Source organism: Primulina eburnea, chromosome 1 (genome assembly GCF_022965805.1).
Source record: "Primulina eburnea isolate SZY01 chromosome 1, ASM2296580v1, whole genome shotgun sequence".
Taxonomy (NCBI): Eukaryota; Viridiplantae; Streptophyta; class Magnoliopsida; order Lamiales; family Gesneriaceae; genus Primulina; species Primulina eburnea.
Window position 1 is genome coordinate 62076126 of NC_133101.1, and position 26916 is coordinate 62103041.

General features: G+C 33.4%; 5 protein-coding genes and 1 non-coding gene across 8 annotated transcripts; 3 read left to right on the top strand and 3 right to left on the bottom strand.

Annotated features, from left to right (window-relative positions):
* Window positions 1–2174: 2174 nt before the first annotated feature.
* On the bottom strand, window positions 2175–6985 carry LOC140838428 (ras-related protein RABH1b). Its single transcript, XM_073204723.1, has 6 exons — window positions 6681–6985; window positions 5400–5470; window positions 5124–5212; window positions 4554–4665; window positions 2549–2639; window positions 2175–2476 (listed from the first exon to the last, which is right to left on the bottom strand). The coding sequence occupies exons 1-6, from the start codon at window positions 6795–6797 to the stop codon at window positions 2330–2332; spliced, it is 627 nt and encodes a 208-aa protein (XP_073060824.1). The 5' UTR covers window positions 6798–6985; the 3' UTR covers window positions 2175–2329.
* Window positions 6986–9079: 2094 nt separating this feature from the next.
* On the bottom strand, window positions 9080–9866 carry LOC140813692 (putative invertase inhibitor). Its single transcript, XM_073172335.1, has one exon. It carries the CDS (start codon window positions 9794–9796, stop codon window positions 9236–9238), a length of 561 nt encoding a protein of 186 aa, XP_073028436.1. The 5' UTR covers window positions 9797–9866; the 3' UTR covers window positions 9080–9235.
* A 3195-nt stretch (window positions 9867–13061) lies between these two features.
* On the top strand, window positions 13062–18606 carry LOC140838438 (protein TRIGALACTOSYLDIACYLGLYCEROL 4, chloroplastic-like). 3 transcript variants are annotated; one of them, XM_073204744.1, is made up of 6 exons: window positions 13339–13476; window positions 13598–13666; window positions 16511–16760; window positions 17006–17387; window positions 17872–18176; window positions 18318–18606. In XM_073204744.1, the coding sequence occupies exons 2-6, from the start codon at window positions 13662–13664 to the stop codon at window positions 18513–18515; spliced, it is 1140 nt and encodes a 379-aa protein (XP_073060845.1). In that variant the 5' UTR covers window positions 13339–13476; window positions 13598–13661; the 3' UTR covers window positions 18516–18606. The 3 variants fall into 3 exon arrangements, with proteins under 3 accessions (XP_073060836.1, XP_073060845.1, XP_073060854.1); XM_073204753.1 differs by having other exon boundaries at window positions 13614–13666; XM_073204735.1 differs by lacking the exon at window positions 13598–13666 and having other exon boundaries at window positions 13062–13476.
* A 167-nt stretch (window positions 18607–18773) lies between these two features.
* Window positions 18774–20725, top strand: LOC140838454 (large ribosomal subunit protein eL43). Its single transcript, XM_073204767.1, has 5 exons — window positions 18774–18958; window positions 19509–19548; window positions 20091–20179; window positions 20274–20356; window positions 20440–20725. The coding sequence occupies exons 1-5, from the start codon at window positions 18956–18958 to the stop codon at window positions 20501–20503; spliced, it is 279 nt and encodes a 92-aa protein (XP_073060868.1). The 5' UTR covers window positions 18774–18955; the 3' UTR covers window positions 20504–20725.
* Window positions 20726–22214: 1489 nt separating this feature from the next.
* Window positions 22215–26135, bottom strand: LOC140838459 (casein kinase II subunit beta-1-like). Its single transcript, XM_073204780.1, has 5 exons — window positions 25630–26135; window positions 24402–24620; window positions 23317–23426; window positions 23056–23221; window positions 22215–22656 (listed from the first exon to the last, which is right to left on the bottom strand). Exons 1-5 carry the CDS (start codon window positions 25862–25864, stop codon window positions 22526–22528), a joined length of 861 nt encoding a protein of 286 aa, XP_073060881.1. The 5' UTR covers window positions 25865–26135; the 3' UTR covers window positions 22215–22525.
* A 709-nt stretch (window positions 26136–26844) lies between these two features.
* TRNAW-CCA (transfer RNA tryptophan (anticodon CCA)) lies at window positions 26845–26916 on the top strand. The gene has a single exon. It is a non-coding gene; the product is annotated as a tRNA-Trp (tRNA).

Below are 26916 nucleotides of genomic sequence, written 5' to 3' on the forward strand. Positions count from 1 at the left end.
TTTTATGCCAATATAATTAACAATTCGGTGGGTAGAACATTTTTTAATTTGGCGCAGATAGAATGTCAATATTCCTTTGATCATTGGATGCATGTTACCAAAAATAAATTTAATCCCAACATTAAAGGAAGCAAAATACATTTCAAAAGGTAAAATAAGATACGATAAATATTGGAAAAGCATAGTGCGTCTGTTAGTGTTCCAATGTTTAGGATTTTTTTTTTATTTCCAAGTCCAAATCAGGGTTTATTTTCATCAATTTTATATAAATTGTCATTATATATAATTAGAACTTTGTCACTTCTCCCACAAGGAAGAGATTATTGTAATTGTACTACTCCACCAAATGAGGGCAACACTCCACTAAATCTGTAATGATTAAGGCGGTTAATTTCGGTGCATTTAGATCTTCAAACATTAACACAAAGTGTGTCGGTCTAAGAGGTGGTCGGGGGACTTATCTACTACTAGTTACTCTGCATACACGATGCATATGTGTACAATCTTTTTTATCATTTTCGATGGACTAAAGTGAAATTTGACAAATTATAGAGGGACTAAATTGATATTTGAATTGTTGAAATAAAAAAATAAAAGTGTGTGTTGAAATTTAAAAACAAAAAACAAAAAAAAAAAGTGTAATATTAGTACCATATAAGAGTAAAGTTGGAAGAAAAAGTTGGTGTCCTTCTTAGATGGTTACCATCAAGTCATCACCTTTAATAAAATAGAATAGATGTACATATTTAATAAAAACTACTTTTATATCAATCTCGATTTAAATACACTGGAAACGGTTATTTTTTTTTTAAAAACAATGTGACCAATGTTGTTTTTCAAAATATCCCATACAATAACTGATAAATTACCATGGAGTTATTGTTGAAATTGTTGATGATTGATGATATATCTGACACCAAAATTTCAATTTTAGGATGAGACATGGTATTCGAAACTCATTCATAAGAAACTTCTCCCCCAACATAAAAAAATATTAAAAAAAATAGAACAATTGATCTTATTTTAGCTTTACTATTTTATTAAAGGTGAGTAGTGTATAGATGTCGTTTTTATGTCAAGTATATGTTGTAAATAATACGAGGACATGATTGGTACATTGGAGTGAAGTGTATGAATGAAATCATACTTTGTGATGAAATAAAAATGAGAATTGAATGTCAGTTATATTCTATTTGGGAAAGAAATGAAAAATTAATTGAATAAAATTAGTTTTAACAATCTAATCATTTTTCAACAAGTAAAATTAAAATAAAAACTACTCAAAAGTGTCGTTATTATTATTAATTTATTAGGGAAAAATGTTTTTTTTCCTTTGTATGTTTGTGTTTTGCGATTTTAGTTTTCTATTTTGTCAAATTTCATATTTAGGCCATTATCTTTGTTTTTTGATAATTTTACTCATTTTTTCCTATGTAGCACTTATGTGATGTTGATATGTATAATAATGATAAAAAAAGACTAAAAATTCTCAAACATATGAAAATACATGGCTACAACTGAAATATAATAATTCAGCAAACCAAATCTCAAAATAACAAAATTTTATGATAAAAATATAATTTTTCCTTTTTATTGTAATTATTATTCTTTTTTAAATAACAAAATAATAATTATTGATGCTCTATAGTTATTATGAAACAACTGTTATTTAGTTTGCCTAATATCTAAACATATATCTTATTAAAAAATATATAATAATAATTTAATATTATTAAATAGAAAAGTTTTTTGCAAACATAAGAATAAGAACCGGAAATGAAAACAAACATCTTCATTTTAATGTCATATCAAATATTAATCTGCGGTGGTTAAAAATTTAACCTACAGGAAATAATTGCACAATCTTATCAGACCATGTATACCGTAATAAAGTTTCTCATTTTACCAAGTACAATTTTACAAGCAAATTTTAAACTTTTGTTAAAGAAGAGATCGGTAATATTCAAAATAGAATAGATTCTTATTTTCATACTACACTCGATCAGTTCTGCTACAAACTTTAACGACTGGCAGTCTCACTGTTCCAAGAGCAAAGGAATAGCCCACATAAATCCATAAGTTGAAGCAATCTTTTTACAAGTTTTTAAATAAAGTGGACAGATCTTGCTTCATCGTACAACTTTGGTTTTCATAACATAAAGTACACATGAATTAAAAGGAATACCGCTTAAGACACTTTACTGAATCCAATGAATTGAAATATCCATACATTCACAGACAAAATTCGATGTAGAAAGAACTTTACATAATAATTAACCAACAAATAAAATATGACAACGTACTTAACATAGAAATTCCGTTTGTGATATCAACAGGCACATCCTCCGGACTGCTGTTGCGAAAGAGATGCATTTGCGTTGCTAGATTTGAGGTTGACATCAACCATGTCTTCTTGCTTAGTGGATGATAGAGTTTCCATCCCAGGCAAGGCTGCGGCAATCTTCCTGAACAGCGCCTGATATAGCAGGAAGGTGTAAATATCGTCTGAAGTTATTTATGATCTGAAGAAAAATGGTTTACAATTCACCTTTATGTTGAAGCCAGCTTTTGCGCTAGTTTCAATAAACATGACATTAAGGTCACGAGCTTTGGCTTCTCCTTCCTCTATTGAAACTTGCCTGGAAATAGGTACCATGTGATGTATATATTAGAGCAAAATGATTATTTTTCGAATAACAAACTGAAGTTACGTTTGCTACGGGGATTAAATGACAGATGGGAGTGATATTGAATAAAAATATTTCAATGTAAATTAATCCAAGTATTGCCACATGAAGCGTAAAATATAGTCAAGCCGGAGTGTGATTATTTTAACAAGACCTATTCCAACTGCACACCTGTAGGGGGAATTCAATCACATCTTTTCCATTTGGGAATGCAAATTAACAGAGTGAAAATCGTGCAAATGTCTGTCCTGTGTGTGGCATAGTGTTTGACTCATAAACTCTAATTTTTTTTAAAAAAAACACTAGAATAATTGTCCAGCGAGAGACACAGTATCAAAAATATTTTTTTAGGGTAAAATTGGTTCATAAAAACAATTTGATTTCTTCTTGCATTCGCCACTCTGCTTTCTCGCAATTTTCCAATTATTCCTCGCTTTTCACACCAAATGCACTACTCCAACTTTCTCTTGCTCTGTTCAACCCCAATCCATACCATGATCCTCCAGGAATTTACTAAATCACTCAAAGTGAAACACCACCAGAGTAATTGGGTAAGTGAATCTCACTTTGCAATGTTTTTCTTCTTGAATAATCTTATCAGGCGTTTAGCCTGTGCTTGAGTAGGTACACTATTTCGAGATTTCACGTTGACAGGTTTTCTACTGCATCCAAGGGGTTTGAAAAATGGTCTGAACAAACAGTTGACGAATTTGGGGTGCAGCGAAACTTATTTCTTTTTGATGCATTAGAGTGTGGTGCGCTATTGTGATTTGTGGGTAGTCAGTCAATAGCCACCTGCTTATGGTTGCATTTTAAACTCTTGAAGGTACTCAGCCCAATAGCAACACTAACCACAGTGACATTATGAGCTATAACCACGATCACAGCCCCATATTCAATTCGTTTTCCGGACACCAAACCGCCTTCCAGTTGACTGGTACCTTCACTTGCTTACAATTGCATTGTAAAAAAGGTAAAATCTTGAAAGTACTCAACCAGTCAACGCTAGTGGAAAATTGACCGCAATGAAATTTTGAGCTATAACATGATCACCGCCTCATATTCAATTGGTTTTCACTAAACCGCCTTTCACTTGACTGCTTCCTTGCCCAAACCCACCACCCAATGACGGACTCTTGTTTGTAAATGGTAGTCGAGAATAAAGCATCCATATTTTCTGATGGTTCTTTGCTTCTAGCTTATTTTGAGAAAGGTGTAAGGTAATGGAATACAATAAAGAGCACAAAAGATAATGGATGACTTCACTACAGTGTTTGACATATGCCACACACATATCGAATTTTTCAATTGGAACCAAAAACTCAACCAAAGCACGAGTAACAAATTTTCCAAGTACCATTGTTGCTTTGCACCTTTATATAATCAGCCTTCAGTACTATTAAGACCACACGTCACTAAAAATGATTTGGATGTCCAAGACTTAGCACCGCATCAAACTTTCCAGCGCTCCATGAGCAAGTCCACAGCATGAATAGTTACAAAGTTTGTCATGATTTCTAAAGGATCAAAACGTTATATAAAATTTTCAAGAAAATGAATAAACCAGCTGTTAACAGAGAGTCAGATAGGAGGCCATAAACCTGATTTATGATCAAATATAATACGCCAAAGACAGTCGATTTCCTAGAGGAGTTAAAATTTCAACATATACACTGCAGCTAATTAGATTAACATTTCGAGACCCTTTGTAGTGTGAAACAATAAAACTGTTATTCCAAAAATAACACTTTATCAAGAGTAATAAAATAAAATAGGCATGATAATCTGAATGGATAAATCTATATAATAATAATATATAAGGAAAAACAACAATTACAGAAGAGAAAAATGCAGACACGGCTTTACCTTTTATCCACCAGGTCAGTTTTGTTACCGACCACCACAATGATAACATCACTTCCTCTCTCAGTGCGAACCTCGTCAATCCATTTTGAAGTGTTAAGAAATGACTGTCTGCCTGATAGATGGTAAATAATCATCATTATCAGAAAAGTGCAGCTATATTACACATAACGAACTAGAAGAGAGAAGGATCACAAAGAACTGTCGGACATAAAAAAAAAACATTTCTACGACACGCATATAGCAATTCTTAAAATCTATGCTATATTGTTAAATGAAGGACCGTACAGGTACAACAATTGTATTTGGTATCCAAAATGTAACAATTTTCCCCAAATAGCCCTCCCTATATAACCTTGTTTCTGGTGAAAATAAAACATAGTAATATAAAAGCTCAACATAACATTTGATGGGGAAAAAAGTACTTTGACAATTACATTTTACATGTAAATCAACTATACTGAGAATTTTATTGTATATTAAAAATATAATATATATGCACACATCATCACAAGCCAAGAATCACAGGTATTAGACAAGCCATTATTACAAAGAGGTAATAGAACACCATACTTGCAACATCAAATACTATAACTGCAACAGAGGAGTCCCTTATGTAGCTCGGAATGAGGCTCCTAAATCTTTCTTGTCCTGCAGTATCCCTAAACAAGCCAGACAACGACATGATTATCCATCCAGATTAAATAAATAATATGTAGATTAATCTGCAGACCTAAACAAAGTAGTACATGTAATGATGATTTTTTTTTCTAACTCCTAAGTGGCAAAGAGTCAATTTATAATAATGTGATCTTGTTAAGAGACCAGTAAAGAATAAAAACATCTTACCACAGTTGCAAGCGTACGGTTCGATCTTCGAGATACATAGTCTTCGATAGAAAATCAATACCTATAGTAGCCTAGACAAAAGCAAAAAACAATATAGATGTGAGTTTTTATTTATTTATTTATTTTATTTTTAATGAATTTTAGAAAGGGGGATTATGGGACGACTAACAACTAGAGCAAAAAACAGGTATTGCACCAAATAAATTATAGATATAGGGTCTTCCATATTGGCACTCAGAGAATCATCACAAGATTAATAAATTTAACAGTGATCCGTGTCACATTTCTAAATCATTGGTTGTAATTCAACAATCAAATCTTAGTTCTCCAGAAATAATCAATCTTGAAATTGTGTGACAACACTAATATGGCTTCTAAACAAATTGTGAAGGTGTAAAGTTTAAAGGTTCTCAAACATTTATTTAAAGGAAGAAAAAGAAAGGTTGCCTGCTCCCATGCCTAATATTTTACTCTAATATTTAACTTTCGGTTTGTGCTCTCCTCTCAGACTTATATTTCAACGTTAGCTCTCTCAATAGGAATCAATAAAATAAAATGGAAGACTGGAGCAAGAGCTACCATAACCATCGGGCTTGTATTTTACATTAAGATTTAAGTCTAAATTAAAGTGTATGTGTTGGATAAAGATGAATTAATGAAATCCATTGAAAGTAGGTTGTCATGGCCATAAACTTCTCAAAAGTAAACAACATTGTTTTTCCCTGTCCGCATGTCTATGCTCAATAAATTATGGAGAGCTAGTTCAAACGTATTAGATCGTCATTTGGAATTGAAATCTTGTCTTGTCCTATATCCAAAAAGCATTTGAATCTAAGCATGAGAAATGGCATCTAATAAACAAACAACTAGAACTTGTCTCCCATATTATGGCTATTTGGATACACTTGTGGCGATGAGGCAACGACTTCTTCAAATCATACCTCAAAAAAATTCAAACCAGCAAACTCATGGCATCTACAAAAGCCAAATTAGCTAGATTTTACAAAATTTGATAGCACTTCAAATACTAGTGAAATAATATATTTGCTATAACCAGTTATTAAACACTAGAAAATGAAAAGAAAATTTGAAATTTCAAACTAAGGCGCCGCAAACTCATCTGGGTCAATGCCAAAAACATAAGAACATAGAGTGATAATGACATTACCATTAAAACTGATGAAAAGGTAATCTGATTGCAAATGCCAATTGAATCAGATCTTCAAAGCTCTAGCTTTTTTAAAACAAGTTAAAATTCAAATAAATCGACGCTTCCCTCACCTGATAAGTATTATCGAATTTATCGTACATGAACCGAGTAATGATGCTCGTTTTTCCAACAGATTGATCTCCCAAAAATACTAACTTGTACTTTGCTAAAGCCGAAACCCGAGCCATGGAGTTGATTTTAGGTCGATTGAATCATAAACTGGATCAGATTGCCGAAATAGGATCGACGGAAGAATCACGATGTTGACGGAAAATAATTGGAGATCAGCCGCGGAATTGGATCCGATATGTATAAATTTGTAGGACTCGACTGTTTGCGCGTTTGGGTTTTTCGAAACGCGTGGGCTTTAGCATACGCGCTTGTGAACTGAAGTCATTAATACTAGTGCACCAATCCTGTTTATACAATATTTTTTTATAATTTATTTAATTTATATTTAAATAATTATCAAAATATAATTATAAGAAATTATGACTGACTACACTATAATTTTATATATTAATTAAAAAACTAAGTAAAAAAAGAAAAAATATCAAAGTAAGAATTGAACTACATCATTACCACTAACTATAGTTTTTGGTAAGAGGTTGTGTCCTACAATTGAAAGTATGTTAGGAGTTTCGATTAGGTAATGAATAAGTTCTAATGATTTAAATTTTTTTGTTATTTTATTTTATAAATTCTATTCACTATAATTTTCAAAAATATTAATTAATCTTACATTATATATAATTTAACGTAATGATTTTCTGTCAAAAAAAAAAAAAACGTAATGATTTGTGCAACATTTCAAATATAACATGCTAGCCAAGAGAAGAGGGACCAGCGACGGAACCAAAATATTCGGTTAAGGGGGGCAAAATTTTGTTTTAAAACTATTATTTATAGAAAATATAGAAGTCGATGAAAAAACAAAATTATAAAAAAATAATTTAGTAAAATAAGAAAATAAAACTTTAGTTTTGAAATAAATTGTCCAGACAAATGAGCTATAAGATATAATACAAAAGTTCTCGGTATTTTATCCATGACATACTTTACCATATTCAAGTTTGAGTAAAAATAATAGTATTTTAATAAGTGCACTCCAATTGAGAATATAAAAATTAGAGTATATAAAAAAAAAAAAATTATTCATTTATTTATTCTGATTAACTATTTTAATTTTAAATTATGTTCTACTCAAACTCGTAAACGTTTTCAATATTAGTAATTTAATAATTTTCATGAAAATAAATGAAGTGAGATATTTAAAAAAAATGTTAGCACCTTAGAAAACTAGAAGACAAAAGTTCGAAGAGCACCAACGAGAGAATACACATAGAAACAAGTGATATAAATATTAGATAATTTGGTAAATTGGTTGAAGAGTTATATTGTTTTTTACCGTTTTATTTTATTTATTTATTATTTTTATTTGTAAAACTATTATAAAAATGAAAAAATTGTTATCAAAGAGTAGTTTAATTATTGAAATAAAATATGTTTCGTTAAATATTTTGGTACGTAGATGAACTTAAAGATACAGAACAAATATATAAATATTTCAGATAAAAAAAACATCTACAAAAAAACTCGAGGGAGGTGGTTGGGGCGGGGCGGGGCCGAGCCGAGCCAAGCCGAGGGGATGCGGTCCTCATCCCTTCCCTTGGCTCCGTCTCTTACAGTGACAAAACAAGAGAGCTCAGTCACTCACCCTTCGGAAGATGGCGTTTTCTAAGTAAACTATTTTCACTCAAAGATAATTTTGAACTGAACTTTTCGGAAAGATAGGTTATTATTGAACTATAAATTTGCAAACGGAAAATTTTTCTTGTTAATTTTGACAAGAAAATCCTCATATATATAATAATTTTTTTTAATTAAAATTATACTATTTTCGTTTCCTCGTAAAAAATTATTATATTTAATTTTACGAGAAAAAATTATTGTTAATGATTAGTTTGACACGCCCGATAGATTAGAAGCCACTCTTCCATTGGATTATTTCTCAAGAAAATTAAAGTAACTAGCTATGGATTAATGTCCAAGGCCGCTTCATTGATTGCATCGCCATGTATAATAATTAAAATCATATCATTACAAAAATATTCCACCAACAAATTCCAGTCTGTTTTTCAATATAATTTTCAAATTTTATTTGCGAGAAGATTTCTTTATTCCAAGGCAAAAAACTTATGTGGGACGGTCTCACGGGTCGTATTTGTGAGACGGATATCTTATTTTGGTTATCCATGAAAAAGTATTATTTTTTATGCTAAGAATATTACTTTATATTGTGAATATGAGTAGAGTTGACCCGTCTCACATGAGACCCACTCCTATTCCAAAGTCTTCAATTTTTTCTCTGTAGATATATATTGCTTACTTGAATTTTCACTTATATTACACAAATAAATCAACACCAATAAATTAAATTAAAAAAATATTAAACACCAGAAATTCATGGTAAGAGAATAGGTAGACTGACTTATTTTCCAGGTATTAAAAATATAATTTTTTTTTAATGACAAAACAACTTTTTGATACAAATATCTACGAAAAATGATGATTTGATATATCGTAATGATAAAATCCATCCTCGTATTGCTGTTGCGCAGTTGGTTCAATCCGAAGAACCCGCTTGAATGATACGCATAACCGAAAGCGCCACCGCCGAAAGCTGAAACGAATCCTTATTCCTCTTCGTCAATGGCGAAACTACACCTTCCTTCTCCCCAAACCCATCCTCACAGGTCGTCGCGGCATCCATGATCGAACTTATCTGGATATTAGCGTCGTCGAAACGCTTTCTGTTGTAATATTTCATGGCCAGTTTGACGGTGGGAATGGCATCCGAGTAAAGATCAAAGCAATCATTCAAACACTGCCTCACATAAGGATCCCATTTCTTGTTCTTCAGCAACTGTTTGATGTTGCAACGTGTATCGGTGACGTTGTACCGGACGAGCCGGATGGAGATCATGCCGAGGCCTTGCAGGGCAGCGCATTGGCTGGCGGGGGCTGCCTGCAGGGAAGTTTTGCAGAAACTGTAGTTGATGTTCGGGTCGTTTTTGGAGGAGGTTTGGCATGCCGAGTGGATTAAATTCTGGGATTTTGCGGCATGGATTGTGATCAGGAATGCGAGGAAGAGGGTTGAAGATGTGATTGAGATGAAAATCTTCATATTTTCCTTTGTGTTGTAGTGGCTTTTTTTCCTTGGTGATTATTTCTTGTTATCTACTCACTTGCATTGTTGCGTGAGATTGTTTGTATATATATAGAGCAGCGGGCTTATCGATACACGTCATACACTTAAATATAAAATTACAATTAGGAGCTGAACTTGCGTGAAATTATTGCAATTAGTTAATTTTAATTTTTGAATTTTAAAAGTTGAAATATTAATTTTTTTAGAAAAATAATTTATGGATTTTATGTAAAATTATGTATAGTGGGTTTTTAATTAGAAATTTTTTTTCCCAAGAAATAAATTTTCTAAGGATAAGTGGCTTTTAGAAAACCAAAAAGTATTAAAGTACTATTTTTTCTTATAGTCCTCTTTTCTTTTCTTTTCTTTATTTTTTTTAAATACAATATGGATAAATCGATAATATACTAAATAGTATTTAAAATTGCGTAGGTTTTAGGTGTGTCATGTTTTTTTTTTAAAGTAATATTGCTAATTATAAGATATTTCAAGATTCTTGAGTTGGGACAAAAATCAGACAAATAAATCAGAATATCTGCTTTATTGTACTTACTTTTAATTTTTTTTAGATTATATATGTAATTGAATTATTTGTCTTATTTCCCTTAGAAATGTAACCCAACAATACTCTTTTTCCACAGTCACGGTCCAGCTTATATTTTGTGGTTTAAATTTGTTTTGGTGCTGATGTTGATGTATTCCATCCTAGTGTGTGTGTGTGTGTCAAATTATTTTGAGAAGCAACTCAAAACTCTTTCTAAAATTCTGAAAAAAAATGGCAATAAAAACTCAAAATAAATCCCATAATGGGCATAGGTTAAACATGTGTTGCCGGGTAACATATTTATACTTATTCCAGCTCAACAAAATCGTTTGAAGAAATTATGAATAACATCTTAGGATTCTGACAAACAAATCCTTGAAACTTTAAGGCAGGCTCTATTGTGACTTTTTTTAATCAACAGATAATTAACTGGTGTTATTTCAATATTTAAATCCTCGATAATTACTAAAACAAAATACACTTTTTCGATCACGTGAGAATTCTCTGTCGTCATCTTTTGGTGTGTATTGAATAAATCTCCAAATTAATACAATAGACTGTAAACCACGTTAGTGAGATAAGTCATATTACGATATCGAACAACGTTCGAAATGATGTTGATAATGAAAATCAAACTCATCACAATAGTCAAGCTCTCACCTAACCAACTCGGACACCCCTTAGTAGTAAATAAGACGTGTTTTTGATTTGATATAAAAAAAATGAATATTTCAAGAATATTTTTTTGGTCTAGTTGAACACAATCTTACTCTTTAGGATATTGAGTTGATCCAATGTCATACAATATACCACACTTGATTTTTCACGTGAAGTCATACATCGTACAACGTGAAAAACCATATATGACATATTACATGTCACTAAATCAAGCCTTAGGGAATTACCCGAAGGCTATTATCGAATAAATCTATATTGATCGCTTACTTTAAAAATAAGCTTGTGGTAAACTACTTTTATGTCAATTATATTAGTCAATGTTCTCCAAATTTAACTAAAAGAGCATCCATCAACAGGAATTACATAATTTGTTAGGACCCTCTAATATTTCTTGCTTGTAAGCATCTACCAAGCCATGTTGATGCTGAACACACAATGTGGACTATAACATTACATGTTTCCATACCTAAAGCATGGGTTTCTTTACTCAAAATAGTAATAATAAAGCATGGTTTCTCAAATCTTTAAAGCTATCATTACTTCATCCCTAATAACTAAATAATTAAATGGTGGTGGATATTTTTTTTATGCCGTGAGTTTCTACACAAATGTACCTGATCCATACCATATCAATATTTATTGGTGTCACTTCATCATTTTTGGATGCTACATCAATATTCAGTTGAAAAATGACTAATATTGGAAGGAAAAAAGTGCAAAGTAATGTTATACGAAGATCGAAAATTGACCAATAACTAGACCAAAAATGAAAATATGTAAATTACACGACAAAAAAAATATGATTCTCTATTTATAGCTTCTCTCAACCCTATAACCTTAGTTTTTTAAGAACTTAAAATAATTGTAAAAACACAACTAGACAGTACTATTTAAAAAAAATAATTTAAAACATTTTCTTAAAAAAGACTTTTATTCTCCAAATTCAATCCTAAATAAAAGTATATTTGAGTGAAAAAATATAATGTGTTCCAAAATATTTATCAAGTTGCACTCCCTTGACGTAATATGTGGCATATCTTAATTTTGGCATGTTTGGTGGAATCGTGGTAAGAGGAGACACGGAGAAACGCAAGCAATGGCATTATTTGGCAATGTATGTAATATATTAAACGTGAATTTTAATACGGCACTTAATTTATTGGCAAAAACTTATGTGAGACGGTCTCACGGATGTTAAGATTGGAACTTGGACCTAACTCAACCCCAAAAGCTAGCTCAAGGGGGGAGGATTGTCCAAGCCCATATATACAACTCCCAAGTATTGAATGCCACCGATGTGGGACAACTAACACACCCCCTCACGCCCAGGAATGAACATCTGGAGCGTGAAGTTTACAAATGACCCAATTATGGGCAGAACGGGTGTCTCAATTATGGGCAAACACACCTCTCTCACGTCCAGGAATGAACATCTGGAGCGTGGAGTTTACAAATGACCCAATTATGGGCAGAACGGGTGGCCTAATTATAGGCGGTCCAACACACAACGGTGGAACCTGGGCTCTGATACCATGTTAAGATTGGAACTTGGACCTAACTCAACCCCAACAGCTAGCTCAAGGGGGGAGGATTGTCCAAGCCAATATATGCCACTCAAAGGTTAATTATCTAACCGATGTGGGACATTTAACACACCCCTCTCACGTCCAGGAATGAACATCTGGAGCGTGAAGTTTACAAATGACCCAATTATGGGCAGAACGGGTGGCCTAATTATAGGCAGTCCAACACATAACGGTGAAACCCGGGCTCTGATACCATGTTAAGATTGGAACTTGGACCTAACTCAACCCCAAAAGCTAGCTCAAGGGGGAGGATTGTCCAAGCCCATATATACAACTCCCAAGTATTGAATGCCACCGATGTGATGATGAATTGCTCCAGTCAACCTCTCGTCTGGATACCTGCTATCGGTGCATAATCTTGATTTACCTCCCTTCACGCCGGAGCTTGGGGCGGCTCTGTGTGGGACCTCGGGTGTGGGGTTCACTCTTTAGAGTAGATAGTTGTCTTGGGGATATAAACTCAAAACCCCCGCGCTCGATTCTCATCCAAAAACCCACTTCACACTCCCGGATAAGGAACAGTCGTTCGTATCAAAACAGAAGGATCGGCCGGCCTGAAAAATTCCATAGAAAATGGCGAATCTAAGAACAGCGATGGACTCGGCTTTCTGGGACCTGAACATTTCGACTCCTCAAGCTCTTGATGGTGTCTCAAGAGCTGTTCCAGGGGATTCTGCGCCGATTGACGGTGCAAGAGCCAGTAGAGCTCTCAGAATTCAGCAGTTATCTTTGTTGGGAAATGGGTTCCCTCTAGGAATCATTCCTTCCTTTTCTCCCTCTGCTAATCAGAAGGAATTGGGCTCGTTTGCACTGCAGTCACTTCTGGGCAAAGCAGTTTTTGGCAATTGGTAAAATTCTGAGAACCTTTGTTGGCATGCGTGTGTAATCGTAATGACTAATGTGCATTTTGTTTATCTTGTCGTGTTTGTTGATATCCCTTTATTTGTTGCTGTGAAATGTCTCATGGAGCCATGGTCTTGATCAGGGAAAGCATCTATAATCGCTAGGCTTCTCATGTACACATGCCCCTGATATGTGGTAAAGCACAAATTCCGTTATTGTTTCATTAGATATGCTACTAAAATCTGCTTTAATGTTTTTGAGCCCTATTCAGTCATTGTAAACCGAAATAGCTATGTGCTGAAAGAAATCAAAGATGAACCAAACCACTTACACTTCAAACATATGATTTATATTTATAGTTTAGAAGGGAAAACCATCCTCCTGCCGATTATCTTTACACAGCCAGTAGCATAGACACATTTTGGCCTGAATAACTATGATTACTGATTTGAATTTTGTAATCCTACATCTTAGAGAATTCCATGATTGCCAAATGTCTTCGTACAAAGAGATTTCCCATAGTTACAACTGTTAACGAATGCGCCGAAGTTCTCTGATCCATGACTCCCTGGGGTTCTTTATACTGATTTTACATTTAGTTTGTGTATTTTTGTGAGGCCCATATTTTTTTCACTCGAATCACATGCATGCAATAATTAATAAAGATAGTCAAGTAGTTAAAAAATATAGTTGTATTTCTAAGTGAGCCCATCCTATTATAGTTAAATTCTGAATACAGACTGTATTTTTTAACTAGTTGGCTATCTTTATTAATTATTGCATGCGAATCGAGTGAGAAAATCTGAGCCTTACATTTTGGTATAAGAGAGTAGATTTTAAGATCTTCTGTGGATTTTAGAATTAAGTTATGACCAAGAGAGAGTTGTGGCGAGCGATCTAGGATTTAGAACAGTGGAGCTAAGTTTTGAATCGAGAGACATATGATTTGCTATGCGCATGTGCTTGAATTTATGTGCATTCTTGCTCTTGCTTGCTTTAATTGTTTTATTTTCTTGTAAAAAACTGGTAGGACAACTGAATTTTAATTTAAAGTATGTTGTTCTATAATTTTATGTTAGTCTGATAATATTTCATTTATACTCGCGAGAATTCAATAAGTTGAGATTTATAATATTGAGTATTGACTTTACATAGCACCTGAACTTTTGAGCGTTTTTTTGATTTAGAATAGTCTTTAAAACTTGTTAACAAAATGGTGTTAAGCTGACAGAGTCTTACGTATGGCTTTATTTTAGGTATGTGATTTTACAAAAAGATAAAATATTAGTTTTAACTTTCTGAATTTAGGAATTCTCTCCTCTTCATTATATTTAGTTTAGAAATTCCTTCTTCATTAAATCTTTATATATTTTGAGTCGAGAACCAGTGAATCATGACTAACTACCATAGAATGATTTATTTTTTAAAGAATTTTCGTGTATTCTTACGCTTTCAGATTTGGCCTTATGAAAGGAACATTACAAGGAAAAAAGGGGTTTAGGAGTGTGGATTTTAAATATTTTGGAATTAGTTGGATACACATAGGTATATTTGTTTAGAATAAATTGAACAAGCTTTATGTGACTATCATAAATGTGAAGAACTTCAATGTTAATTAAATGATCTGGTACATATGTGATATTCTGGAGGTTTCTAACTATCAGAATTTCATATAAAAGTTTGCAGATAATAGAAAATTAAACAACCATGTCACATATCGGACCGAACATCTGTACTAAGAGATCGACGATCAATAAATTAAACGACACTAATTGTGTTATAACTATTTATAAGTCCCGTGAAGTAGGTGATAAGTTTTATTAGTTAAAACCTTTTATTTTGTAGTTCACAAACTTTATGGATTACAAATTCATATGATTAAGAATGACCAAGTTTGTTTGAGTTCTAAAATGCTGATGCTTGTAATTCCACACTGCAACACTATCAGTATAACTTTTCCCAAGTCGTCGTATTCGAACCAACGTGGAATTGACATTGAATATAGATCCTTGAGCTTAATTAAAAAGTAACATTACTTGAGGATAATGATTTCTAAACATTATATTCGAGTATTTTCATACTGAAGTAACATTACTTGAGGATATAAAATTAATGAGCAGCAAACCCAGTGCCTAGAATCATCAAACACGAATAACACAACAAATCAAAAGAGTAATTATAGTTACCTGAAAACAGTAGGAATCGGATGAGATCAATGGAAAATGATAGCATTTCTTCCCCTTTCCTGCTTTTGCTATGACACTGGAAGACGGCGCTGTTGGGGTTTTGGCGAGGACGCGAGGTATTTTGAGTTTTAATGTTAAGGAACTGGAGGAGTCTGAGTTTCTTTATATATATATATATATTTGGGTGCTATCACAAAGCCTAAGTCCAAAATTAAAGAATTCAATTAACATAAAATACTAATGATATTTGTTTAGAAGAACTCATTATTAATTATAGGATAATACCACAGTCATATTATGAATTATTTATTTTGTTTTAAAATTATTTTCCAAAATTAAACTTTATTGTTTAACATATCTGTGTCACTGAAATTTATTTTTAAAATTTTGGCTCATGAATTTTTATCATATAATATTTATTTGTAAAGTATTTATCATTTAATATCTAGTTTGTGAAGTTCTAAACAATTGTTTCTTTTATGGACTAATTAAATATTTAAGACAACTTCTACTCTTAAATTTTAATATTTAAATCCATTCAAATTGTTATTATGTGTTTAAATTAAAATATTTATTATGTGTTTCGAATTTTATTTAATTATTTTTTAAAAATAATGTTGCATAGCAAAAAATCATATATCTAAAATAAATTAAAAATATGTTCTAACAAATAAAATAAAATTATCCCAGGATAGTCGGATTGGTGGTTCGGGTTGGAAAATTTTTGTAATTCTTGATCTTCAATCCGACCCACCCAAATTGACACCTAGAACACCATGGGAAGCATCAAATCTTGCATTTGCAGATTGTTTTGATCATGTACTAACTCTCAGAGAGAAACTTTCTCTTGCAGGTGGGTTGGGTTAATTGGGCAATTCCGTCCAAAGAAATTGATATCATCTATTAAAGCTGAAGTTTCTGCTTCAGAAGAATGGGATCTGCCTTTGCTCAAGGAAACTGCGAAGCATTTCCTGGATAAATCACTCTATGCAGTGGGCTTATGCTCACAGATAACTCTAACATCCTCGTCATCCTTACTATTGAGCACTGAAAAGCACGGTGAGAAGAAGAAAAGGCGTACAAAGGCCATGCTCTTTCACAAGGTAAAGTTCTGAACTTGTTTTTGTAGCTCCTTTCACAAGACCACCTCCCATTGTCCTTCATTTTAATTGCTTTCTCACATCGACCGTTTTCTAACCCCTCATAGTCCCAACGACAAGTTACCTATGTCCAAGACAGAAAATTTAACCTGTTTCTCTTTGTTTCACACCTTCGATCAAATGCTTGAGTTAGGTCCAGTGATCTGCTTAACTTCATAAAGTTTGCTCTGTCTTTCTCAACATTGCAGCTTCCAGATCACGATATTACTTTAGAAGCAGCATGGCCTGAGTTGTTCATAGACTGTAAAGGAAAATACTGGGAAGTTCCTGAGTCTATATCAGTGGACTGTTCATCACTTGTCTCTGAGTCAGGTCTGAGATACCGTTTTGGCATACATAAAAATAATGGCCTCCCACAGCCTGTGGATTCTGCTGATTGTGAAACACCCCCAGCTTTATTGCCTGGTATATGCGCAAAAGCTGCCTTTTCGTATGAGAAGTCTAAGGACTTGTGGAGGCAAATAGAAACAGAGGAGGATGTGATAAAAAAGACAGAAACAGACGAATTTTGGCATCCTTCGTATGATATTCGTCTCAGAGAGCCTCATGCGGCAATGTCTGGAATTATGGGTAATTTTAAGACTTCACAGAATGTGCTAATAACGACTAGTTTTATAATTTTTCCTTACTTTAATATAGTCTATTTGCTGTGAGTAAATTTTTTTATTTTTCTTCAATTTTTTTGTTCAATATCTTTGGACTTTCCATACTAACAGCTTCTATTTCCGACAATTTTTCCACATTATGGATGGAGGACTTCTTCACCGACTATTATATTTTATAGCTAGATCAGTCTAAAAGGTGTATCAAAACATTAATGCTAAATGCAAACATGGATATCTGATGAGTTTTATTTGGAACGAAATTTTTAATCCTTCCATAGTTATAGCATAACAGTTAAATGATTTTTCAATCCTAATATCATTTAGCAATATATTTGTTTTGATTATGATTATATCCCGAGTTCATTACTCCGATACCTGGTAAAAAATTGTTTCCTTTTACCATTTCACAGTTCTTCTTTTGTCATTCTTTATTCTCCTTTTGCATTTAGGAGGTACTTGTGAAGCCTGGTTTGTTGGTGGGAAAGATTCACCCCAAGTCATGGACATAAATTCTTCAAGGGCTAAGGATAGAGGTCGTTTTGCTGCTGATTTGTTTGGATCAGTTTGCTGCACCTTCCAACGCGGGAAATTCACGAAGAGATTTGGAGACCTCACCAGACTAGATGCTCGTGTGGATATTTCTTCAGCTTTTGCGTTGGTCAATACAGTGTCCAATCTTTGCCGAAGGACAGAAGGCAATCGATCACCAAATTCACGGTCTTATCCAAGATTTAATTTAATATTTCAGCAGCAGGTAAACATTTTTGGCTGAGTCTCATATTACAAACAAGACTGCCATCCAACATTTTATTCATATAGAAATGGAGTCTGGAGTTTGCTGATCTAATATTCTTCAAAGATGTGCTACATATTGATGGTGTTTAAAATCATACAGGTTGCTGGACCCATTGTTTTTCGAATGGATTCCAAATTCGCCTTCGACTCTTCGGGTGGGAGACATGGACCTCAGCTGGAAGATCTGATGTACAGCTTGAATTACTCTCTGAGAATCTTGCGTTCCGGGAAGGTGGTAGCATGGTATTCACCGAAAAGGAAAGAAGGGATGATTGAACTACGCCTTTTTGAATTCTAAAACTTCTGTAAGATTAATTGTTGAATAACATATATGGCAATAATACAAATTAACATATGATTCTAATTGGAGAAGATAGTTGTCGATTGAATTTTTATAATTAACAAAAATATTGAATTTCACTCTTTTGTGGTGACTTTTTGCAATATCTGATATTAAGTTCTCGAAATTGTTGTCCAAATTTTAGTAATTTATTTTTTAAATAAAAAATTATATATTTGTAGAAATGAAAATTGGTCTAAAATTCAAATTTTTAATATTTTTATCATATGGTGTGGTAATGATGCAACTGAAAGAAACATAATGGACCAGAAATTGGGCTTGGCTTTTAGTGAACCCAAATATCCCATGGGCTTTTAAACATTTTACATATATCATTTTGCACAGCTAGGGTTTTTGCAGCTGCTTCTCCTTGCCGTCGCTTCCCCGACTCATCTCCAATGGTAGCTTCTCTATCCTTCAAGCATTTAAAGATCACGCATAATCTGATTGCCCTGTTTGATTTTCATATTTTTTAAAGATTTTTGGAGGAAAATGGTTTCGAATTGTTGTTTTTCCAAGCATATATAGCTGCTGCTGTTATTTTCTTTCTGTTGATCATTATTTTGAGGTGCTAGATGATATTGTTGTTGCTTATCGAAACATGTTGGTTGTGATCGGATCCTTTGGGGGTTAGTCGTGCTTTTCGTCTCTGTGTAGAATCTGTAGATGGAAGTGTTGAAAATAATGAACAGAAGTTTAGTTGATACTTTATAGGAGTTGGTACATTGGGATTTAGACTTGTTCTATTGATTTTGTTTTTATCGTTATTTTGATTGTCTTGTTTAATGCTCGGAATTACATTTTGATTGTTCTAAACACTGTACATTCTGTGATTCTAAATATCAGTATCGTGGTTCTCAGTAATAGTTTTATTGATTAACTATTTATTTTATGTTATTTGTAAATTGTTTCAATTATTGTATTGATTTATAAAATCTATGTTTTCTGCAGGCCAAGAGAACCAAGAAGGTTGGAATTGTTGGGAAGTATGGTAGGTCTTTTGTAACTGCTTCTTTTCTCAATCTTTGTTCTGTCTTTTGTGTCTAGTTGTGTGTGAATTGTATTGTCTGAAGTTGCTCTTGGCTCGAGGTTATGAGTTCAATTCTCTCACAATTACTTTTGTCCCATTCGTGTTTGTGTAAAGTATTTTTCCTTGGACTAGTGGACATAATATTTGCACTTCTTCCACCAGTCGTAGTCTGTTGCCTCAGATTCATTTCTTCTGACTTGAATGGCTACTGATTTCTTGGTCTATGATATTAGGAGGCTAGTCTCCTTGTTCATAACATGTTGATTTTTGAGGACGGTAGTGACTAGTGATAAGTTGAATTTGATCGTGAATTCTTCATTATCCTTATGTGGTATGGCGTTAACCATTCTTCTTCTTGAACTTGTAGATCAGAGATTTGAATCCATCAGTTGCTTAAGCTTGTTAATGTACTATATGTTGGGTCCTTATTTTATGTTCAATCTCGAAACCTTTTATTTTCTAATGTAATGATCGGTTTTTATTATTCTTTCATAATATTTCAGGTACCCGTTATGGTGCAAGTTTGAGAAAGCAGATTAAGAAAATGGAAGTAAGTCAACACAGCAAGTACTTTTGTGAGTTCTGCGGGAAGGTATGCACCAAGAATTCAGTTTATAACATGATTGATTTTCTGGGTGATTTTGGTTGGTTATGCATGTTCTGAATGTGTAATACCTCTGTAACAGTATGCGGTGAAGAGGAAGGCAGTGGGCATTTGGGGATGCAAGGATTGTGGCAAAGTGAAAGCTGGCGGTGCTTACACTTTGAAGTAATAATTTGTCAAGTTATTCTTTATGTTAACCTGATAAATTCACGTTTAGTTCCCCAAACTCATTACTCCCCACCTTGCAGCACTGCTAGTGCCGTGACTGTTAGGAGCACCATCAGAAGGCTCAGGGAGCAAACTGAGAGTTAAATTTTCCGATATTTGTCATGGTCATTGGCCCTCAATGAGGTAATTTAGATGCTGAAAAAAACAGCTATGAGAATGGTAGAGTGCTACAACTATTTGTATGGTGATACTGCATTTGTCTCGAAAATACTGAAAACTCATTCCTTCGCAATCTGAATTCTTGTGTACTCTCTCATGGCTAGAAAGATTGACAGATCAGATGATATGAGAAATACTATGAAATCATAGCGTGCTTTTTTTTTTTTTAATTCCCGTTCAGGTCATTCTGGTGTTACATTTTGCTTGTTGGGTTTCAACAAGGTGTAAACAAATCGAATATAATGAAAATTTGAAAGCTCGAATTACTTTTGTTTGATTTCGAGCTCAATTCGAAGTTCGTAAATTTTAGAACTTTTGGTTCGAATTCGATTCGAATGAAAGCTAGAGTTTGGCTCAAGAGATTTGAACATGTTAGTGAATTATTTGAATTATTGATAAAAAAAATAAGCACTCAAAATGCTCAAATTTTATTTATTTATAATTATATTATACATTAGTAGAATACTAAATTTCACGAGAGGATCGTGAAGTATCAAACAAAATAATTTGAGCTCAATTTTGAATTAAAAAAAAGTTCAAACATATTTTAGTTCAACTTGAATTCGATAAGTTAAATTATGAATTAAATATTTTTTGAGTCAATTCGAAAAGTTTATGAATCGGCTCGGTTTGTTTGCAGCGTACGAACATTAAAACTCAAATGTAGCATTTCTGTAATTTCATTTGTTAATAAACTCTTTACTCCTCCTCTCCTGGTAAGTTAGAAATAATGGAGACTTTAGGAGCCCTGATGATAAAGCGATAGACGACCCCTTCTGTCGGGTATTATTCATCGACTCTATTTATTTTATAAATGACGTAACCACAAGATATATTATGATGCACTAGTACAACTGTTACGTTTATTTCATCAATTGTTTATTTCATCAATTTTTATAATTAATAATCATTGAGTGGATAATTTTGTAATTTTATTGAAAAAAAAAGATTGTATATATCGACATTTATTTATTATAAAATTTGAACAAAATGATAATTATTTAAAATCGACAAGGGTTATCTAACCGCATAACAGTATGAGAATTATCAGAACTTGATAGATATCAAATGAAAAATTACCAAATTATCATATTTTAAGACACCAATTCTTTATATAGGTTATAAGATAAAATCAGAAAAGTAAATTCAAAGTTTGATTGGAAAATAATCTTAATATTTTCTCAGAAAATAACTATCATAATTAATACAATGATATTAGTATTACTATGTTAAGACTTAAGAATAACTGTTGTAAATGAAACTGCTTTCGTAAAGCACGTAGCTGCTGTGTCACATACATGTATCACATCTGGAAAAGGTAAAAAACGGGTAGATAGAAAAATCACTTCGGTCAAATATTTTTTTTAAAACAAATGACCATATCATAGGTATTTGAAAACACACATATTTAAGAGATTTTTAAAAAATGAAGTTTCCTCAAAATATCTTAAAAAAACACATTTTCCACTTTCTTACAGCATGCCACTGACCAAATAAACAAACGCAAAATTACAAGCCTGTTCCTCTGTTGATATATTTTAACGATAACTACACATTGACAAATATTTTTGTAGTCAGAAATATATTTAGTATAGGTAATAATTCTAAAAATATCGATTGGCCACTTTCGAACTAATGGAAGTAAATATACTGATAAATATGCACGCGCCAGAAAAATGGAAGTAAATAAAACAGCCCGCAACGTTGAGATTGAGGGGGAGAAAAAGAAATGAAAACTGACGAGAACTGAAATCAAACGATGAATTCACCTGACGGAATGGCCACGGGTTATTTAAGCAAATTGGTCCATCAATAGCAATAGCAATTGATGCTGCCTGTATCTAAGCCAACCTGGTCACAATCCACTGGTACGCCACAAAGCCCATTATGGAACATTTGTAAGAAGAATTAAGAGATTGATAGCAGCAAAGGATGGGAAGCAAGGCGTCAAGGCATGTGAATCTTGTAGCCAAAAACTCTAGGAATATAGCTCTGTGTAGGATTTTGTGGCTTGAGGTGTCCATAAGTCATCAAGAAGAGATTAGGGAATGTGGTTCCAAAATAGGCTCCATCAACATCTTTGGTGGTAAAGGAAATCATCCATCAAGCAAGTGTGTAACATATACTGGCAAACGAGTCTACTCCGTTGATCCTCAAATCTATTTTAGCAAATCCGATGTATATTGATGCAATCAAGATTCTTTAGATCAAGCAATATCTATGTTAATTCCTTTTACTATTCTTGTGTGTGCGTGTGTGTGTGTGTGCGTGTGTGCGTGCACGTGAGTTGGAGTGTGTGCGTTTGATATACGTATCGATTGTGAGATTGACCATTGATTTGGTGTTAAAAACATTCATAATGCAACACTGGCCACTTGGATGAACTTGTGTGTGGGTGGGTAAACGGGGAGGGTTATTAGCATGCAAATCAACCAGAGGGTCAAGGCCTCAAATGCAATAGCGAAATGGAAGGATACTGCCCTGGTACTTGGATCGAGGGTAGTGAATATCTTCACATTTGGGACAGTACATCTTCACAGTATTTGAGCGCGGGATGTCTGACTGTCCAACTGGAAGGCAAGGCTGTCCAGAGCAATAAACTCTTGGACATCTTCCAAAGTCATAATTTTTGTACTTTTCTAACTGTTCAAGTTTCAGCTCAAGTTTCATATGTGAGAATAATTCTGATAAAGAGGGTAGCCAATAAAAGAAACCATAATCTGACCGATGATGTTTACCATTGCAGCCATTCCCTTGCTTGTCAAGACGTATCTGACATGAACAAGTCCATAGAGCATTTCTGCAGCTGATTCAACCAGTTCATTATGTTCCTCGTTCAACATATCGCCTACATACAATCATTGTAAATGTTATATCAGAAAACAAAAAAAATTACTCAGCTAAAAAATGGACCAAAAGGGGAAAGAACAAGTGTTGGTTATAGAGTTGGATATAAACGTGTTTTACTTTTTTACATTTTCTCCGCTTAAAGTAACACTTGTATGGTTACTTGGGCTTGCCGTATAAATAATTGTATTCATCTCTTCTGAAAGACAATTTTTCGAACAATACTGAAGAATTTTTCAGTTCATTTCTTCACATTTTAAGAGTGAGCAGTAAACGAGAACTAAAAATCGATGCAATGTAGCTATGAGTATACCACAGCAAAAAAAAAGATTTATGGCAACTACATACTTCTGAAACCTGTGTATAGGAAGAGGGCATACGTACACCTACATATGAATGTTGCGACAAAAATCTCTATAAGTTTTATAGTTTTCTTTGCCCGTTACCCAAGCTTCCGCATCAAAAGCCAAACCACACCGAGACTCACATTTTGAAAATAAGTAATTGGATAGAAAAAGTGCCGAAAACAATGATAAGCGACAATTCAACAGAGAACAAGATGGTTTTGGCAACATTATCCTCACTCACCTCTCGGCTCTCACACTAGATGATAACTAACAATACTATGACAAAGGGAATCCTCGCTCAGAGGCATTATTACCTCACTACCACTGTCCACCAAATATGTGTTCATTATAATCCTTCAAGGACTTGTAGAATAAGCTGAAATGAGGATAACTGTCCACGTCCAGCGTAGAAAGTACGTGGAAAAATGTTGTGTTGTTGGTCACATAAAAATGGTCGTTCTCACTGATTTATCATCTTGGAAAAAGAAAATAAAAAGCATACGACAACATGATCACTTATTAAAAAACAACAGACGTTGTAAGGGCAATCACAAAACAACTTAAACAAACTATCAACTAAAGCAATATTATATTAAATCGGCATTCGGCAAAAAAACTACAGTGCTTACCATGAGAAGATTCGACATCCAATATTAGGTCAAGTGCATAATCGTAATAAGGGACTTGACTGCTCAATCCACAGAGATTAAAATCATCTTGTATATAATCATCATCAACTTCACAAAAGAACTCATTTCCTCTCAAGTTGCAAAACCATGAAATCCAAGATGTATCATCCCCATCAGAACCACTGACATCAGACTCTTCACTGTCTGTTTCAGATTCCTCTGCAAAATTTACATAGAATCACAATCTAAGGTTTGTCTAACAATTACAACTCTGTATATACTATAGGCAAACAAAACAAACATATCTATGCATACGGGTGCGTATTAAAACATCACGCTGAAAAGAATAACCAAAGCAGACACAAGTGCATAGTTATTCCGCAACTTGGATTCAAGTACAGGGAGATTAGGTTAAATGAAACAAAGGCTTGTCACCTTGAAAGTGTTCGGCATACCAACAATTAGGTTAAAAAATTGAAGGCATAATCAATCAATTATTTATAGATATATATCAAATTGGCCTTCTCTAAACTACACAAGAAAACATTCCATATATGGCATGTATACTGCTGGATGTTACGAGCCTACGATATATCACATGAGGAGAAACACTTTTGTATTGCAGATATAATTGGATACACCAAAACATGTGCGAATTCTACATTAACGTGTAAGATCTATGCATTTAAAGTCATGTATTTCAAATAGACAGTGCACTTTTTTCCCATCATAGCATGGACTAGGACTAACAAACATAAATCAACCTCGTACATATCATAATTTTACTGTGCCAAAATCCACAAATCGAAGCAGCAATGTAACTCCATGTTTCGGGTTTAAATTTGAGAGAATTCAGCTCTTGAGAGTGAGAGCCTTAATTTTACAACCATTAACGCTAGTAAGTACAATTATGATGTTGAAGGCATCACATGCCGTTCTACAACATGAGGTCATTGTCAAAACGTATCGAACCTTCATATATGAGATACACACAATCACGATCATATCAATAACTGCAAAATGGTTCATCCATTCACCAACGACAGTTTCTAGACACAGGGTTAAGATGTTAAACAACACATAAATTCAGCATATTTTCAACCAACAAAAAGATTAAAACAATAACCAGTCATTGAACTACTTCCAGTAAATTTTAAAAAGTAAGAAAATAATATCCACCGCACCAAAATTATTCACGAAATTCAGTCCCAGCCAAGACGAAAGTTACCGTCGGAGCATTTTTTTTTGGTGGTGTTGATGTTGGCGGAGGAGCGGTTGTCTCGGTGGTCAAAATTCTTACCGGCGGAGTTAGGAGGTACGGTAATCGCACTACCTTTGCTTCTAGAGGTGGAAGGAGAAGACTTATCCGGAGGCTTGTCCAGAGCATCGTTGATTCGTTTTCGATCCAACGTATCCCCAGCTTTCGATGAGCCTACTCCCCCTCGATCTCGATACATGCTCATCTATATCAGAAAAATGAATTAGAAACCAACTACACTCCCATCGGAATTTTTTTTTACGTATATCTGTAGGTAGAGGTATAATATCTGGGAGAATAACTGAATTTTGCGACTGAAAGGGCGGAAAGATCAGAAACCTTAGACCTGTACAGTTTGTGTTTGAAAGAGACGGAGAGAACTAGGGTTTCTCATTTCAGCAGAGATGGTGGCGTGGTGTGGGAGCCGGCTCTTAATGGACGGCTCGAGGTAGAGTGGAGCCGTTGGTCGTTTTTCTGTGTTTATTTTCTTACTATTCTCCTCCTAAAAGTTTTCGTGAATCACAATTGCACCCCTAATATGTCATCGTTATTTAATTTGCACCCCTTATTTTCACAACTTAATTATTACTTCATAATTATTAAAAACAATCGATATCATTTATTATTGTACTTCATTTTTCCTAATATATTAGTGTCACTTGGTACATATTGTTTTCTAATATATAATTTTTGTTATTTTTAAATCAATGATTTGTTCCATTTTTTTTTTATTAAGAGTGGTATACTAGATGAAAATTTTAAAATATAGATAAAAATATGATTGAAAATTTAAAAATAGATACTTTTTAAGAAATTTTAAAAATGTATATTAATAAAGATATAATGAATGTATATTGTAATTTTAAATAAAAATTTCACGAAATCAATTAAAAACTAGTTAGTAAAGGAGTTTCAACTTTAATTAAATAATAAGATATATATTAAAGTTAGTTTAGATTTTATTAATGAAAATATGTAATTTTAATAACTAATTTTATTCTGATATCATTTAGACAAATTACTTCTCTATAATTTTATTGCGAATCATATAATAGGAATGTTAGCAGACAAGTAATTTGGAATTGGTGTGGAAAGGTGATCAGCAGAAAATGTTTTATTACCAACATCCCACATAAGAAATAAAGTTTTATATTCAAATATATAAAACATGCATATTTTACCACAGGATCCGTGGCGCAATGGTAGCGCGTCTGACTCCAGATCAGAAGGTTGCGTGTTCGATTCACGTCGGGTTCA

Bases quoted from the DNA above. Each gene is read 5' to 3' on its own strand.
- LOC140838428 (XM_073204723.1), bottom strand. From the start codon at position 6,797: ATGGCTCGGGTTTCGGCTTTAGCAAAGTACAAGTTAGTATTTTTGGGA. The intron at 5,471-6,680 runs GTGAGGGAAGCG...GCTTTTGTCTAG, and splicing joins AATTCGATAATACTTATCAG to GCTACTATAGGTATTGATTT. The intron at 2,477-2,548 runs GTGAATTGTAAA...CTGCTATATCAG, and splicing joins AAGCTGGCTTCAACATAAAG to GCGCTGTTCAGGAAGATTGC.
- LOC140813692 (XM_073172335.1), bottom strand. From the start codon at position 9,796: ATGAAGATTTTCATCTCAATCACATCTTCAACCCTCTTCCTCGCATTC.
- LOC140838438 (XM_073204735.1), top strand. From the start codon at position 13,202: ATGGCGAATCTAAGAACAGCGATGGACTCGGCTTTCTGGGACCTGAAC. The intron at 17,388-17,871 runs GTAATTTTAAGA...TTTTGCATTTAG, and splicing joins GGCAATGTCTGGAATTATGG to GAGGTACTTGTGAAGCCTGG. The intron at 18,177-18,317 runs GTAAACATTTTT...AAAATCATACAG, and splicing joins ATTTAATATTTCAGCAGCAG to GTTGCTGGACCCATTGTTTT.
- LOC140838454 (XM_073204767.1), top strand. The intron at 20,180-20,273 runs GTATGCACCAAG...CCTCTGTAACAG, and splicing joins TTTGTGAGTTCTGCGGGAAG to TATGCGGTGAAGAGGAAGGC. The intron at 20,357-20,439 runs GTAATAATTTGT...CCCACCTTGCAG, and splicing joins GGCGGTGCTTACACTTTGAA to CACTGCTAGTGCCGTGACTG.
- LOC140838459 (XM_073204780.1), bottom strand. From the start codon at position 25,864: ATGAGCATGTATCGAGATCGAGGGGGAGTAGGCTCATCGAAAGCTGGG. The intron at 24,621-25,629 runs GTAACTTTCGTC...TAAATTTTGCAG, and splicing joins CAAAAAAAAATGCTCCGACG to AGGAATCTGAAACAGACAGT. The intron at 23,222-23,316 runs GTAAACATCATC...AAACTTGAACAG, and splicing joins GCAAGGGAATGGCTGCAATG to TTAGAAAAGTACAAAAATTA.